The sequence below is a fragment of the Octodon degus genome, unplaced genomic scaffold, assembly GCF_000260255.1.
Source record: "Octodon degus isolate 3935 unplaced genomic scaffold, OctDeg1.0 scaffold00029, whole genome shotgun sequence".
Classification (NCBI taxonomy): domain Eukaryota; kingdom Metazoa; phylum Chordata; class Mammalia; order Rodentia; family Octodontidae; genus Octodon; species Octodon degus.
In genome coordinates, this window is record NW_004524605.1 from 2,380,882 (window position 1) to 2,397,144 (window position 16,263).

The 16,263-nt window shown below is 55.9% G+C and overlaps 2 protein-coding genes across 3 annotated transcripts; one reads left to right on the top strand and one right to left on the bottom strand.

The window, feature by feature from the left end:
- Window positions 1-1,401: 1,401 nt before the first annotated feature.
- Nhp2 (NHP2 ribonucleoprotein) lies at window positions 1,402-6,211 on the top strand. The gene is made up of 4 exons (XM_004629314.2): window positions 1,402-1,632; window positions 1,703-1,772; window positions 3,957-4,062; window positions 5,417-6,211. The coding sequence occupies exons 1-4, from the start codon at window positions 1,473-1,475 to the stop codon at window positions 5,540-5,542; spliced, it is 462 nt and encodes a 153-aa protein (XP_004629371.1). The 5' UTR covers window positions 1,402-1,472; the 3' UTR covers window positions 5,543-6,211.
- Window positions 6,212-6,302: 91 nt separating this feature from the next.
- Rmnd5b (required for meiotic nuclear division 5 homolog B) lies at window positions 6,303-16,263 on the bottom strand. Of its 2 annotated transcripts, none has more exons than XM_004629315.2 (10): window positions 16,200-16,263; window positions 12,826-12,975; window positions 10,428-10,573; window positions 10,176-10,316; window positions 9,650-9,750; window positions 9,289-9,455; window positions 7,720-7,885; window positions 7,049-7,151; window positions 6,814-6,968; window positions 6,303-6,739 (listed from the first exon to the last, which is right to left on the bottom strand). In XM_004629315.2, exons 2-10 carry the CDS (start codon window positions 12,962-12,964, stop codon window positions 6,676-6,678), a joined length of 1,182 nt encoding a protein of 393 aa, XP_004629372.1. In that variant the 5' UTR covers window positions 12,965-12,975; window positions 16,200-16,263; the 3' UTR covers window positions 6,303-6,675. The 2 variants fall into 2 exon arrangements, with proteins under 2 accessions (XP_004629372.1, XP_023568912.1); XM_023713144.1 differs by lacking the exon at window positions 16,200-16,263 and adding an exon at window positions 14,056-14,131.

Here is a 16,263-nt window from a genome sequence, read left to right on the forward strand (position 1 = left end):
AGCTTGGTGTCTGCTTGGCCACGCACACATCAGCCGATCAACATAAGAGATGTGTGCAACGGTGCTGGTTCATAAAGGAGTACCGATAAACGCCACAACACGGATGGGCCCTGCACACCTTCAAAGAAAAGAGTCATAAGAGACTAAGTATTCATATGAGCTTGCGTGCGTGCAATACCCAGAACAGAGCAATCTACCAAGCCAAGCTGCTGTTGCATGGAAGGGCACACCTGCAGTTCCATCACGTGGGAGGCTGAGGCAGGAGGGTGTTCAACTGGACCTCAGGCTGAGCTATTACTAGCAAAAACCTCTCTTTAAAAAGAGAAGAGGGCTGGTGAGATGGCTCAGTGGTCTAAAGCACCTACTTAGAACAAGCTAAGCTAAGCAAAGTACAGGGACCACGGTTCAATCCCCCAGCACCACATGCCAGCCAGCCCCGCCCCCTGGTGGGCTGAGCTGGCCACACACAAAATAAAAAGAGAAGAAAAAAGAAATTAAAAAATAAAAATAGGGCTGGGCGATGGCTCAGTGGAATAAGCACTTCACTGGCAAGCGCAAAGGCCTGAGTTCAATCCCCAGTTTCGCCAAAAAAATTAAAAAATAAAAAGAGAAGTCAGGTGTGGTCGCACAGGCCTGTAATCCCAGCACGGGGGAGGCTGACGCAAGTGAGGATCACATGGAGTTCCAGGCCTGAACTGCAGAGCGAGATCGCCTTGAAAATGAAAACAAACAAACAGGGGGGCCGGGGAGATGGCTCAGTAGGATAAGAGCTTGACGGGCAAACGCCAGGATCTGAGTTCAATCCCCGGTTCCGAAAAAAGAAAAAAAAGGAGATTAGTAATAGTTTAGGGCATCATTTCTTAAGATAAGGGCTGGCCAAATAGATCGGTGGATTAAAGTGCCTGCAAGCAGGCGCAGGGGTCAGGGTTTCTATCCCAGGCCAGCCCCACCCCCGGGAGGAGCTGAGCCTGAGACTGGGCGTGGTGGCGTACACCTGTAATCCCAGCTCTGGGAGGCGAATCAGTACGAGTCCTATCTAGTAGTGAGACTCTGAACATCCTGTAGACCCTTCCCTAAAATAAAAAAAAAAGGAAAGAAAAGGGGCCTGAACCCAGAGTGTGGTCGGTCGCTCCTTCAGTCGCTCAGAGCGCGGGGGCTCGCCTTCTCCGCGACCAGATCCCACCCGCCGAGCGCGCTGTCCTGCGGGGGCGCAGCCTCAGCGCGGGCCCCCCTCCCAGCGCCCTCAGGCCACGCCCACTCCCTAGGCCCCGCCCCCAGCCTGCTCGAGCCCTGCAACGGCCCCGCCCCTCCGGCTACTAAAGAGCCGAAGGCCAATGATTGGCCTGAGTCAGAGCTCTCATTTCCTCATTGGCTACCCGCGCCCTCGCCGGGCAGTGTGACCTGGAAGTGATCCGCGAAGCGGCGGGCCGCGTGGATCGTTTTCTCCCCGCGCGGCGGTCGCGGCCGCTGAGATGACCAAAATAAAAGCAGATCCAGATGGGCCGGAGGCTCAGGCGGAGGCGTGCGGCGGGGAGCGCACGTACCACGAGCTGCTGGTCAACCTGAACCCCATCGCGCAGCCCCTGGCTTCTCGGCGCCTCACGCGGAAGCTGTACAAGTGCATCAAGAAAGGTGCGGCGGGCCGGGGGCGGGATCGGGGTCGCGGCCGGGGCCGGGCCGGCTGACTCCGCTGTCGTTGCAGCCGTGAAGCAGAAGCAGATCCGGCGCGGGGTGAAGGAGGTTCAGAAATTTGTCAACAAAGGCGAGAAAGGGTAAGAACGCTGGCCCGCCAGAGCTGCCTTCTGGCTGGGGAGCAGCACTCCTGCGGCGTGCTCCGTCAGGTCAGGTTGCCGACAGCCCGCCCATGCACGGGTATCCAGGCCTCAGCGAGCGCCCTTCGGTGCAGAAACCGACACGAAGTAAGTCCAGAGGCCGGGACCCAGAGCCCCGCACTCGGCAAACGCAGCGTGGCCCACCAGGCAACCGTGGCATGGGCCACAGGACCACGGGCCGTCGTCCCGTTGGCGTGGATCGCCCCGAGGAAACGCAGACTGCAGAGCGGATGACCCACTACTTCTGCCAGAATCCCACTGAGCCCGTGGGTCAGCCTGGCCCACGCCGAGCCCAGCGGTCTGGCACCCCATCGGGACTCGGCATTTATTTGCCTGGCGTGGGGGAGGCCTTGGGGTCCCTCCCCAGGGAGATACGGGAGACCGAATGCTCGGGTTTGAGAAGCAGCTGAGAATCTTGGTGAGGGTGATGAGGGAGAGTCCCAGAGCAGCCCCATTTGAGCGAAGGTCTAATGACGATTAATTTGGGAGAACCAATTTTCCAGAGGAGTGGGTCTTGGGGTGGGAGAGAGTGGTGGACCTTCTTTCTGAGCCTTGTTTAGCCACCAGTAGCTTCTTCTGGGGGTCAGAGGGTTAAAGCCAGGAGGTAACTACGTACACCTTTAGGTTTTCTGGCCAAGAGTGGTGTACACACATGTAATTCCAGCACTCTGGGAGGCTGAGGCAGGAGGACTGCAAGTTTGAGCCCAGTCTGAGCAACTTAGAGAGACTGCCTCAGAAAATAAAAAAGGGCTGGGAGTGTAGCTTAGGTCCTGGGCTCAATCCCTAGTACCACACAAAAAATTTTCTCTCTGGCACTTGAGAAATGCATTAAGGGAGGCATGAGTAGGTGTGAGTTAGGAGGCTGTTGGAACTAAACTTAAAGACTGGGATTTAAAGGATTCAGATGTGGACAGTGAGGTAGGGCTGGGTGTGAGGCAGTGGTAGAATGCCTGCCTGCATGCAGATGCCCAGGTCTCATCTCCAGCCACAAGTTTGGTTTTTAGGGAAGGGTCTACACGGTGTTCAGGGTCTCACTACTAGATCGGACTGGGACTCGTAGTGATCCACCTGTTCACAGCCTCTCTAGAGCTGGGATTACAGGTGCGCCACCATGTCCAGTCTCAGTTGCCCTCTCAGTGCACTCCGGGGGGCAGGGCCAGCACAGCAGACCTGGGGATTACACCCCAGCCCCTAAGCCTGTGCTTTAATCCGCTGAGCTATTTGGCCAGCCCTACAAGTTTGGTTTTAGCTAAGTTTTGAGGCACCTTGGGATCACAGCCCCACACCCCAGTGCCATCTTAACTGTCAAATAGGTGATTACCTGTTTGCAGCTTGGGAGAGCAGGCCATGCTGGAGAAAGTTTCAGAAACAGTAGCTCTACGTGGCACACGCCACCATGGCTGGTGAGTGGGTCAGCCAGGAAGGTCTGGGAGGAGAGCGCAGTGAAGGCCAGGCTGCAAGGACACCTCCAGAGCTGTAGGAAGGAAGACCAGGCAGCAGTGTCCACGAGCTGAAAGGCGATTGGGTGGACGTGGCCTCTGGCACACTGCTCCCTCTTGGGGCAGAGTGTGCGCTTCTTAGACTGGCACCCATTGCCCTCTGGGGTGACACCAGCCAGGCTCGAGCTCTGTGGTTTGCTTCCTTCCCATCAGACTCCCGAGACCTCCCAGCTCCCAACCAGCAGCATCCCTCTGTGGGGTGCCCGGCATCAGTGTCACCTCCTAGATGGAGTGCATGGGACCCTCCCTGCACAGTGTCACTTGTCCTGCCTGGCGGCACTAACATGCTGTTAGCTAGGGATCTCCCCAGAAAGCATTTGCCAAACAGCCTTGCACCCTGAGAGGTCAGGGGGCCGTTAGTAGCTGTGCTCCTGCAGGCAGGGAGCCCTGGAGCCCCGCCAGAGATAGCTCTTGAGGACTGAAGGAGCAGGCCGGAAGTGAGGATGAAGCCTGCATGGTGACGCACTCCTGTAATCCCAGCACTTAGGAGGCTGAGGTGGGAGGATCCTTTCAAGTTGAGACTAGCCTGGGTTAGAGTGAGTTCAAGGCCAGCCTGAATTGCATAGCAAGACCCTGTCTCAAAAAAAAAGACAAGTGAGGGTAGTAATGGTGTCTCTCTTTGCAGGATCATGGTGTTGGCAGGAGACACGCTGCCAATTGAGGTATACTGTCACCTCCCAGTCATGTGTGAGGACCGGAACTTGCCCTATGTCTACATCCCTTCCAAAACGGTGAGGAAGAACGGGGCCCAGGAGAGGGCTGCTGCAGTTATAACCACTGAGTGAGGAAGGCCTGGCTGAAGCCGGGCATGTGGGGCACGCCTGTAACCCAGCGCTTGGGAGGCTGAGCTAGGAGGATCTGTGGGAGTTTGAGACAGCCTGGGCTCCAAAGTGAGCTCAAGGCCTGGCTGGCTTCTGAGTGCACTGTGGTGTGCCAGGTTCACTTCCTGTACTGGGTTGGCTGCTCTGTGTGTGTGTGGCAGTCACAGTGGGCTACGCAGGCTGGCCTTGCATTCAGCGTGGCCTGGGGCCCCCAGCCCTCCCTCCTCACCCTCCAGAACAGCTGGGGTTTCCTTTCTACAAAGTGGGAATCGTCTGTGAACTGTGCAAACGAAAGCAAGGTGGATGAGCGTGTGCTTGGTGAGCCCGGAGGTCCTGATATGTGGGCACTCAAGGCGGGTTTCCTCTGAAGGCCCAGGTTGAGATGAAGGGCAGGGGTGAAGGCAGACTTGAGCACACCCCTTGTGGGCTGCAGCCCTTTAATAGCCATTTGCAAATGGAGGCCCTGTGCTGCTGGACCCTACGACTTCCAACTTTTGGTGAGTTTAAACGAACCAGGGTAGGGCCAGCCAGATAGCTCAGCACACTAAAGTGCCTGCTTAGGCAGAGCACAGCGGCTGGGGCGCCCCAAGCAGTGCCAGCCTGCTCTGGAGTACAATGAGAGGCAGCGGAGACTGGGTATGGTGGCACCCACCTGTAATCCCAGTGCTTGGGAGGCTGGAAACAGGCGATCACTGAGTCTGATCTGTGTAGTGAGTCCTGTCGACCCTGTACTAAATACATAAATGAGCCGGGTGGCTAAGATAGGAGGATTCCCACTTTGAGACATTTTGGCCAATTGAGTGATTTAGTGAAACCCTGTCTCAAAAAACAATTTTTTCCCCTTGGTATTTAGGACAGGGTCTACAGAGGCTCACTGTGGATCGGACTAGAGTGATCCTCCTATTTATAGCCTCCCAAGTGCTGGGATTATGGCATGTGCGGCCACCACGCCCAGTCTCAATCGCTGTTTCAGGGTGCCCCAGGGGCGGGGCCAGCATGGCAGGCCAGGGATTGAACTCCTGGCCCTGTCTGTCTAAGCACTTGCTTTAATCCGCCGAGCTATTTCGCTGGCCCTACAAAAAGCAAATTTTTTAAAAGGCTGGCTCAGTGTGAAAGCCCTGGGTTTAGTCCCCAGAAAGATTTTAGTGATGGTGACCCACTCAAAATGCTTTTACACAAAAGCCTCCCCAGTGGCCCACGTGGACTAGGCCAGTGGGCTACGCTGCGCCCCTTTGTCCAAACCCTTCCTCTCTGGTCTCCGCAGGACCTGGGTGCAGCTGCGGGCTCCAAGCGCCCCACCTGCGTGATCATGGTCAAGCCCCACGAGGAGTACCAGGACGCTTACGATGAGTGTCTGCAGGAGGTGCAGGCCTTGCCGCCACCCTTGTGAAGGACTCGGTGGCCCGGGCAGGCTGCAGGGCCTGCTGCCTGCACTCAGCGCCCCTCCCCGGCTCCGCAGAGACCTGCCAGGCAGCATGAGCACTCTGCCTCCTGAGGGCAGAGCCAGCCTGGGCTGTTGGCCATTTCCTGCTGAGCTTCAGCCAGGACAGTTCAGGGTGTGGGTGGGAAGTAAATGCTGAGACTAAAACTGTGTCTGTGGGTGACTTTGGGTGGGGGTGCAGGCAGGAAATTGCGGAAGCAGCCCTTCTCACCAAAGGGACGACTCCAGGTACTCGGTGCTCTGTGGGGGCCCGGGGCGGAGCTTCAGCTCCACCTGCGCCTCAACTCTGCATGCCACCCAGGGTAGGTGGGGGCTTCCAGCTGCTGCAGGACACTTCCCACTCTCCGCTTCCCAGAGGAGCCTCAGAAGCCGTGAGGGCTGTGTGGAAGCAGTTTGCCCCTTTGTGGTGAACTGCACCTGGGAATGTGAATCTGCACAGCCCACGGGCCATACCTAAAAGGAACCGGGAATTGAACTCCGGCCCTTGCGCTTGCCAGGGAAGCGCTTATTCCACTGAGCCGTCTCCTTGGCCCCACCCCGCTGGCTTCCAGTAGGGTTTTATACCTGCACATGGAAAAGCGCCCTGTGTGAGCCGTGCCAGCCCCAGGACATCCCTGTCACGTTGCCAGCAGTAGCCGCAAGGCTGTGCCCAGCAGCTGTGTACAGATGTGGGATGCTTGCCTGTACTGAGCATGGGACTGGCCACAGGTAAGGAGAAGGCTATGAATATATTTGCTCAGTTATAAAACAGTGGCATTCAGCTCTGCCGTGTGCTATTTACAATGGGGAATGGCTGCACGACCAAGCCACAGCAGGCCACCCCGGGCTGTGGGGCAGGAGCAGACAAGCCTTGGCCTGGCAGGGAAAGATCCAGGGCAGGGCTAGAAACATCTCTGCTGCTGGTGGCCAGTGCCTCTGCTACTCTGGCTTGCTAAATCAGCTGCAAACAAAGTAGGACAGAGGCCAGCAGGGCGGTGTGCCTGCCTTCCAAGCTTCTGCCTGAGGCCCCACTTCAGCCAGGTGCTCTGAATGGGGTCCCAGGCTGTGAAAAGCCTTTCCAACCAAGTCCTTTCGGGCAGGAATCAGAAAATGATGCGTTTCCCATCTGCTGGGTTCTGCTCCATAGGACAGTAGGGGCACTTGAGCCTGCAGAGGGAGAAGCAGGAGTGTCAGCAGCGTCTGGGGGGGCAGGGTGGAGGGGGCCGGGGCTGGGGACTTACTTCCCTCCAGTAATGAGCTTGTTGAGTGCATCCCGGGAGATGACGTGGCCACAGATGAGCTTGATGGGAGGGTTGGAGTCTGAGGTCTGCTGGCGAAGGATGGGACAGGCGAACACCGAGTGGTACCAGCACTTCATGCCCAGCTCGATCTCAATCTGTGAGGCCAGCAGACGTGTAAGTCCCGCTTCCCATCTCCACCCCTGCGTCTGGTGCACACCTCTCCCTGCTGGCTCACCGGCAACTCGTCCTTGTGACTCCAGACGCCGGCGCACTGCCTCTGCTCAATCACAGCCTTGATGTTCATCAGCACGGGCAGCGCCACGCAGCCAGAGGCAAAGCTGCAGGCAGAGAGCGGGGCTGGAGTGCAGGGCCCGGGAGCCACACAGAACAGAGTATCATGGGGGAGAGCACCTGCTGGCAGACCCTTGGATGCCAAAACAGCCTATGGCGCACACGGCAGTGCCACACGTCACTGTCCAAGGGCCACTAACATTCTATGATACGAACATTGAGTGACAGAGCAATTGAGCCTGAGTCTGCCATCTTGGGGTGGGTTTGGTTTCCATGGCAGCTAAACAAGACCTGACAGCTGTCTGCTGAGGGGCCAGTGCTCTTGGGCCACTCATGTGGCGAGCCTGTTTTTCCTCATCTTAGCGTGACTCTTAACTCTGGGGCTGCTGAGTAAGTTGGGAGAGAATATTACCGAGACCTCTAAGCCCAGCCCCAAGTCCATGTTCCACAGTCACTCGGCTCCCTGAAGGAAGTGGGGTGGGCAACATGGAGGGGTATGACTTCGCGTAGAGGGTCTGAGCATCCAGGCTGAGTGCAGTGGGGAGGCAGAGCCTGTTCTCTACCTGTAAACGCAGGAACCTGCAACCTGGAAGGACGGTGGAGGCAGGCTCATACCTGACACTGAGGGGGGACTCCACCGAGAGCCCCAGCAGGCAGCAGGCATCCCGGGTGAAGGTCTCGCGGATCTCCGCCCAGTGGCTGCTGTCCAGGAGGTGGCAGTAGGGAGACTTCTCCAGGCCCAGGCGCAGGTACACAAGACTGCCCATCATCACCTGGATCTCTGCAAGGCAGCAGGGTGCTGCTCAGGGGTGCAGGGCACGCGTCCACCCTAGGGCAGCAGAACCGTGAGGCCCAGCACCACGCCAAGGCACCCTCGGCCCAGACCCCTGGCAGGACCGGGGGGACCGAAATGGCCTTGGCCAAGGAATTCTCTCAAACCCAGTGGGGAGCTGGGCTCTGCCAGCTGTTTCGGCACAAGGAGTCGGACGGAACGGGGAGCCCCTCCTGCCCCAAGTGCATCGAGCACGCATCTCAGACTGGCACTGTCTTCATCCCAGGGCCAGTCTCCAGGCGGTGGCGTCCCGCTGAAGCTTGCCACAACTCTTGGTTTTTGTGGTAGTTCTCACTCATTCATTTCTGATTTTTTTTTTTTTTGGCTGGCTCAGCCTGCCTTAAGGGTGGGTCTGGTAAGGCAGGTGGAGGCTTAGGGTTAGGGGGTGAAAACTGGTATCCTGAGCCTGACTGCATTTGCATGAGCAGGTGCTTGAAGAACTAACCGGCAGCCCCTCCCCCATCCATTCATTCCTGTGGAGCTCACATGCGACCAGGCTCTCCACCACTGAGCTGCGCCTCAGGCCTTTTTTTTTTTTTGTATTTAGGACAGGGTCTACAGGGTCGCACGGCATAGAGCCGACTCGTAGTGATCCGCCTGTTTACAGCCTCCCAAGTGCTGGGATTACAGGCACACGCCACCATGCCCAGTCTCACGTGCACCCCAGGGGGCGGGGCCAGCATGGCAGGCCTGTTGGGACTGAACTCCTGGCCCCTTCATCTGCCTAAGCAGGTGCTTTAATCCGCTGAGCTGTTTGGCTAGCCCTTACTTTTAATAAATTGTAAAGCAGTAAGGATGAGTAAGGTTAGAGGAATAGTAACCTATGTGTTACTCTGATGAGCATCTTAAAGGCAGGACTCAAAGGCAATCAGCCCAGAAGGCCCAGAGCCCTCCCTCCCCAGGGGACACACCTAACTGGCCTGAGATGACACTAAATGCTACCTGGAGGTGAAGGCAGGTGGCCCTTGGGTTTGAAATTCACCTTGTGCTAAGTTGGGTCGAGGAGGGTTTGGGGTCAGGAGACCAACAGAACTAGTTAAGGTGGAGGTCAACTTGATTGCTTTGGGATCTGAGGGACTGGAGAAGACAGAGGTGTGGCACCAGGATCTGTCCCTTCCTCTCGGGCAGCATTCACTGCTCTGCCTTCCAGCTCCCAAAACCTAAGCATCTTTGCTCCCCCATACCCAAGCCATGAGCTAAATTAAATCTTTTCTTTAAATTGCGAGTGTTGGGTGTCCCGGGCAGTGGGAAAGCAGAACACAGCCCCAGGTGGTGCAGGGCTGCAACCCCACGCTTAACCAGGCACACGGGACATCTTCCAGGCCTACGGCCTCCCGACGCTGGGCACCTACCCCGCTGATGCAGGCGGGCAAAGGGCTGGAAGTGTCGGGCGTAGCTGAGCGCCTCGAGCTGCTTCTCAGGGCCCCCAGCCAGGAGGCGGATAAAGTGCAGTCGGTGCAGCTTGAATTCCAGGGAGCTGTTGAGCTCCAGCAGGCGCTGCCTGTGGGAGACAGCCCACCTGGGAAGACCGGGCCAAGTCAGTGGAGCTAGTGGGACAGCGGGACCCCCGGCAGAGCCAGCACCTGAGAGGACCACGGCCAAGCCCCAAGACAGACAAGGCAGGCCCGGCGCATCTGGGGGACGGAGGCGCACAGACAAGGCCTGCACCCCGAGAGGCAGGGCCAGAGGCACAGCCCACCCTGGGCTCCTTACTCCAGCGCAGGGCCTAGGTCTTGGTCGTGTAGAGCTTCCAGAATGCGGTTCAGCTCCAGGAAGGGCTGCTTGAAATCCAAATCCACACTCAGGGTTGATTCCTGTAGGGATAATGACAGCGATCCTACTGGAAGACAGTGTTGCCAAAACTCTGCTCTGTACACAGACAACTTCTGCCAGACAGGCTGCCGCAGGCAGGGTGCTGCCGCAGCTGTGGTCTGCCAGCTGCTTGTCCTATTCTGGGGAGGCCAGGGTGGCACTGGGAGCGCAGGCCGCAGATCCCCCGCTCCCCACCAGTGCACTGGAAAGGGACGCGGGCTGGCATTAGGCAGAGTTGCCTTCACTTGAGTGCAGTGTGTCTTTAATGCCCGCTGGGGTTCCGCTGTCATCTCACCGATCCTCTCTTCCATGACGGGACCTCAGGCCTCAGCCCCGACCACCCCTGGTGGTCAGCGGCCCTAACAGCCACCTTCCACCTGCCTTCCTCTCTACACAGCAGGGGCGCCCAGGCCCGGCCGGCCCTCACCTGGCAGAGCTCCTCAGCAACGCTGAGCATGCCCTGCTGGTACAGGTGCTCCACGATGGCCGTCTGCAGGGTCTGCTGCTGCTTCTCTCGTGAGTCCCACACCGAGTCGGAGACCACCCCACAGATTTCCGAGTCAAAGTTCTGCCAGGGGGAGGAGGACGCGCACGGCCCTGAGGCTCTGCACTCGAGCCTGCCCCTGGCCTTCCCCCAGTGGCAACTCCAGCACGTCCCTCGCTCAGGCTGGCTGCTCACCCTGTCAATGGCTTTGCCCACGCGGGACACACTGCTGTGGATGTCCTTGTGGTCCGAGGCCAGTTTCTGGACAGTGTCTTTGATCTTCCGGCAACACTGGGACATCACCAAGGACAGGGTGGCTGACAGAGGGGTACCCTGGAGAGCTGTGGAAAAAGTGGACTCGGGACGCTGAGCATAGCCCCTGGAGCCCACTTGCACGCACACCGCATCTCTACTTCCTCCGTTCCAGAAGCTGCTCAGGGAGCAGAAGGCAGCCCTGAGCTCCAGAGCAGCCCTGCTCCTGTCCCCATCCTGCTGCGTGCTCAGGGCATGACCTGGAACCCGGCAGGTGGGCAGGCCAGTCTCGGAGATCTCACATGCTCATCGGTAAAGTCGTGGGTGCTGTGACGTGAACTCGGCACTGTCTACAGATCACATACTTTATTTTAAGCACTTTATGTTTAATTGTCAAGTTACACAGTTACCATAAAGCACAGTAGTTCTACTTCCAAGAAAAGCAAAATCATGTGACCTCAGGAAAACTTGTACATGACTATCAAAGCATTATTTGAAATAGCCACAGGTAAAAAGAACTCAAAAATCTATCACCTAATGGATAAGCAGGGAAGGGTCTAGCCACTGTACAGAAGGCCAGTTGGCCTCAGAGAGCGTGGCCCTGACCCCAGGCAGCAGGGAAAAGCCCTGACACCCCTCACCAATGAAGGAGGCCAGTGCAACGGGCCACACAGGGTAAGATTCCCTTTACCCAAAGGGTCCAGAGCAGGCCGCTCCACAGAGGCCCAAAGTCAAGTGGCCTCAGGGACAGAGTAGTGACAGCAGGCCTGGTATCTTTTCGGGAAGGATGAAAATATCAAATTATAAAATAATAATGAAAGTACAATTCTGTAAATTTAAAACCACCGAATTGTGTACTCTAAAAGGATAAGCTGTGATTTACAGCTCACACAAAAAGACATCAACTATGGGTTTCTCTCGTTAATTTCCCCTTTTAAATTTTATTTATTTATTTGTTTTGCATGTGTGTGTGTGTGGCCAGCTCAGCCCACCAGGGGGCAGGGCTGGCTGGCATGTGGTGCTGGGGGATTGAACTGCAGTCCCTGTGCTATGCTTGGCTTAGTTTGTTCTAAGTAGGTGCTTTAGACCACTGAGCCATCTACCAGCCCAATTTCCCCTTTTAAGATGGTTTTACTGTAATTAAGACAGGCCCTGAACTTAAAGTGATCTTCCTGCCTCTGCCTTCTCAGCACCAAGATTACAGATGTGCACCACCACACCCAGCTTTCCCTGGTTATATCTAAGACAGTTTGAACATTGAAATAAATAACAGAAACTGGACGTGTACTATGCGCCTGCAGTCCTAACTACGCAGGAGGCTGAGGCAGAAGAAAACGCTGGACAACGTCTAGCCTGGGCTACTTACTGAGATGAAATGCTGTCTTAAAATATAAAAAGAGCTGTGGATAGAGCTCAGTCCAAGACCCTGGGTTCAGTCCCCAATAAAACTAATCAATTAAATTTCTGAGACAATGGCAGGGTTAAACCACAGCCATTAGTGATACTATTACATCCTGTTTTGTTTTTTATTTTATTTTATTTATTTATTTGTGTGTGGGGGGGCCAACTCAGCCCACCAGGGGGTGGGGCTGGCTGGCACGTGGTGCTGGGGGATTGAACCACCATCCCTGTGCTTTGCTAATAAGCTTGTTCTAAGTAGGTGCTTTAGACCACTGAGCCATCTCACCAGCCCCATACATTCCTGTTTCATCTTGGGGTTTTGATAATCACATTCCATTTATAGCACAGAGGGCCCTTGATCTTGATCTTAAGCACACACTAAAGGGGTAGGTGCACCTAAACTCATGGTTCAAATGGCTAAAAAGGAACAGCAAAGCAGGAGAATGATACAGCAAATACTGTATCTTGCTTGAGGGATATGGGTGAAAGGTATTTGATTTATTTACACTATTCTTGGAGCCTTCCTGTAGATTTGAAATCACCTTAGAGGTTACTGAAATATAAAAACATAAAAGCAGGGCCTCAGCGAGCAGCTCAGTATTTCTTGGCCTAGCAGGCATGAGGTCCTGGGCTCAATCCCTAGCATCAGAAGGAAAGAAAAGAAACCAGGAGAAAAGCAAAATGGAAACCGTTTCAGGTGAAGTGCTTTTTCTTTTGTTTTTAAGGATGACACCCCGCTATGTAGCCCAGGCTGGCCCTGAACTCATGATTCTTGGCTCCAGCCTCAGAGTCAGCATTTACAGGTGTGTGCTACCATGCCCGCCTGAGATGAGGCCACTGTTCTAAGATGCGTGTACAGCATCCTAACCAGCATCCTTCCGGGACCCCAGCACCACAGCTGGCAAGCTTGCCCGCCGGGAACGACGACGCAGAGACACACCTGCGCTGGCCAGTTCAGTCCGCAGCTGGCCTAAGTAGTGCAGCAACTCCTCCAGGCTTCGCTCGCAGTGCTGCCCGTAGGTCAGGAACTTCTGCAGGACCTTGTCCAGTTCTCTCTCCACACAAGCACACTGCTCCATGCTGCCTCAACCTGTGGAGGGTCAGCGGGGTCAGCCCCTGTGCCCTGGCAGAGGGAGCCCTGACCATGTATTTCTTTAGAGCCCTCCCACCTTTCTAGGCCATATATTAAATAGTGGGAAGGCCCCTGCTTAACAGAACAGCTGGACCATAGCTTCCCACCAGCCTCCGCTAGGTGCCCAGGGGAAGTACCGGCATAAGAACACTGGTGAGGAAAGCATTTTTCAATTCTTTGCACCCCACTATTTTTGTTCATCTCCACTTTTAGTAAGCAGGCTACTCCACAGACTATGTCCATGTACTGCATGGGGTCCTATCTCATATTTTTTTAATTCACTATGGCTGCTTCTCAGGTGCTGGAAGAAGTATTCCATGACTGTGCTACAGCAGCCATGAAGGCAGGCTTTGTGCAGCTGGCCGCTGGAAATGCAACTGTGCTGACCCGACGTGCCTGGCCATCCTCCGGCCCAGCTCCCCGGTGGCCTCCCTGATGATGCTCGCCTGCGTCCCGCCAGCCTCGGCCCTGCTCTCTGGCCTCCAGGCAATGCTGCTCACTGCCTCCACTCCTGGTCCACCTTTCCACGGGAGCGCAGGTGCTGCTGCAGATGGCTGGCTCGGCTTGCCTCACCGGGTTTCCTCTACCCTGGCCTGCCTTGCTTCCCCATCGTGCATTCCTCCCTCTGTACCCCCTTTCTAGGCCTCCCCACCAGCTCGCTGCCTCCCTCTGTTTCAGAGCTGCTGCTGACAACTCCCAATCCTCAGGTTGTCCAGTTTTCCTCTGCACCCTCCACAGGACTTGAAGGAAAGGCTGTGTTCCTCCTCCCTGTAACTCAGTTAGCCTGCCTGTGCATCCTCCACGCAGGCACAGAGTAATGGCTTGAAAAGCATCTGCTGCCCAAGCAGGCTATGGGTGCCTTCGGGTTTTCCGCCAGTATCGTGTGTCCTGGCCTCACCCTGACAGGGACTGGGCACCTGGCCCACTACACATCTGGACCTTCCTTCCTTATGTGGGATGAGAGCACACACCAATCATCTGTTATCAGGGCTTTCAAATGTCCTGCCCCACCGCTCCTGAACAAATCTCTACACCTACATGTGCAAGCTGCAGGCAACAGGGCCTCCTGTCCCAAGTGACAGGAGCAGCTACCATCCCATGTGCCAGGCACTGCAAGTGCCTTCACACACATCATTCTCACAGAAATACGTGCAAGGAAGTGCAGTGGCTAACCACACTCTGCACAGGGAAAAGGAAACACTTAAGGGTGACAGAAGCTGCCCAAGGTCACACAGCTGGGAGGAGGAGTGGGAGGGAGCCAGTGGCCCCTTCCCTTCAGTACTCTGCCTTATGGGCATTCTCAGCACCACCAGACAGGTGACTGCTTCCTCAGCGGGGAAAGCAGCAAATATCTACGGTTGGAATAAATGTACAGCAACCATCAGCAACAACAAGGAACAGGAAGCGAGGTATAGCGCCTGTGGGAACCTTGCCGGGAGGATGGCAAGATGAACGAGTATCTACCAAAAGTGTCTAAGACTCAGGGGCAGAATTTACCAGAAATAAACATGCCTCAGGAAAGGTCAGTACCTCACCAAAGCCACAAAGTCTGGCCCCATCTGGCACCAACTGCCAACATCTTGAGATCATATTAAAAGGCACAGTGTTTTCACCCCAATATTGTGTGTTGTGGCTGGAGGGGGAGAGGAGAGACGCTTAATGTCAGCACAACGTGGGGAGGTGTGCACAGAAGTTCAGCTGGCACTTAGAAACTGTTCCAGACACAGCCAGAGCAACATCGTAAAATCCCAAAACATAGTCTTGGTGGGAAATATTTTATTTTTTATTGATTTGTCTTTTTTTTTTTTTTTTTTTTTTTGGTGGAACCGAGGATTGAACTCAGGCCCTTATGCTTGCCAGGCAAGCACTTATTCCATTGAGCTATCTTCCCGGTCCCTGATTTGTCTTTTTAAGACAGGGTCTCATTATACAGTTCAAGCTGTCCTTGAACTCACGTTGTAGCCCAGGGTAGGTAGCCTCAAACTAAAGCAATCCTCCTGCCTCAGCTGGGATTACAGGCAGGCACCACCACTTAGCAGAGAATAAAATGAAGCCTCAAGAAAATACCAGTTGTGTAAACTAAAAATGTACTCGCACAAAACAAGGCAAGCAAAAGATATGCTAAAGAAATCCCCTGGTATCTATGGGGAATTGGTGGGAGAAGCCCTTGGATACTGCAATCTACAAGTGTTTAAGTTTCATACAAAATAGGCCAGGACATGATACAACCTACACACATCCTCCTCTGGTACTGCCCCTACACTGCCCTGGCTTGACACACAAGCCCTTCGCAGTTACACGTCACTTTCTCTGCAAAAGACACTGCCGCGGGATTGGAGTATCCTCTATGCTTTTCCGCGTGGAGAACACGGGCTGCGGTTTGTCCACCAGCTCCCCATGAATGACATCTCCCTGCCTCTTCTCTTCACACACACCAGTCCGGGGCGCATGACCAAGCACCCTGGAGTCCCCCCTGGTGGAAGCGGCATGCTAACTCCCTGTTCAAGAACCGTAGGCACCCACTGACAGCTGCGCGGGGCCTGGAGGTCAGTCTTGTCTTCCCTATCCTTCAGGGCCGAGGCCAGGACCTATCTACTGATTAAACCGTGTCTCTCCAAGGGGTGGGCGGCAGAAGAGCAGGAAATAAATACTAAGTCCCCACGAAGGCGGGCTGGGGCTTTGCTTTCGGTCTGCAGCATCCGGGGACAAGAGGGCTCCCGCGGCTGGGAGAAGGGAAGTTGGTGTGAGGCACTGGCCTCCACTGTCCCGACGCTTACACTTTCACCGTCCGTCTCTCCCACCTGTCGGGCCTCTGCTCAGCCTACAGATTACAATCGTACGCGGAGTAAAACCCGCGCTCCTCTCGGGCCTCCGAGGCCTCCCGCCGCGGCTCCCGGCCGGCCGCGCTGCCTGCCTGCCTGCTGCCCCTGCGCGGCCTTCGTACTGGCTCTGCGCGCACAGACCACGTTCTCGGACGCCGTCCCCTCGCAGCCGGCCCTGCTCCTTTGCACATCCCTGTTTCATGTCTCAGATCTTTCTTTTCTCCTTGAACAAGTCTGGAACGAAAAGCCCCGCTCCCACGGACAGCACCCTCCACTGGCACCCCGCCTGCACCAGCGCGCCCAGGACCGGCGGGCCCTCCGCGGCTCCGACGCCCCGCGGGGCCTGGCTGCCAAGGTTACCTCGGGCCGGGCCGGGCGCCCCGGAGGACCCCGGCTCTTGAGGGCGCGCTCGAGCGCTCCGCGG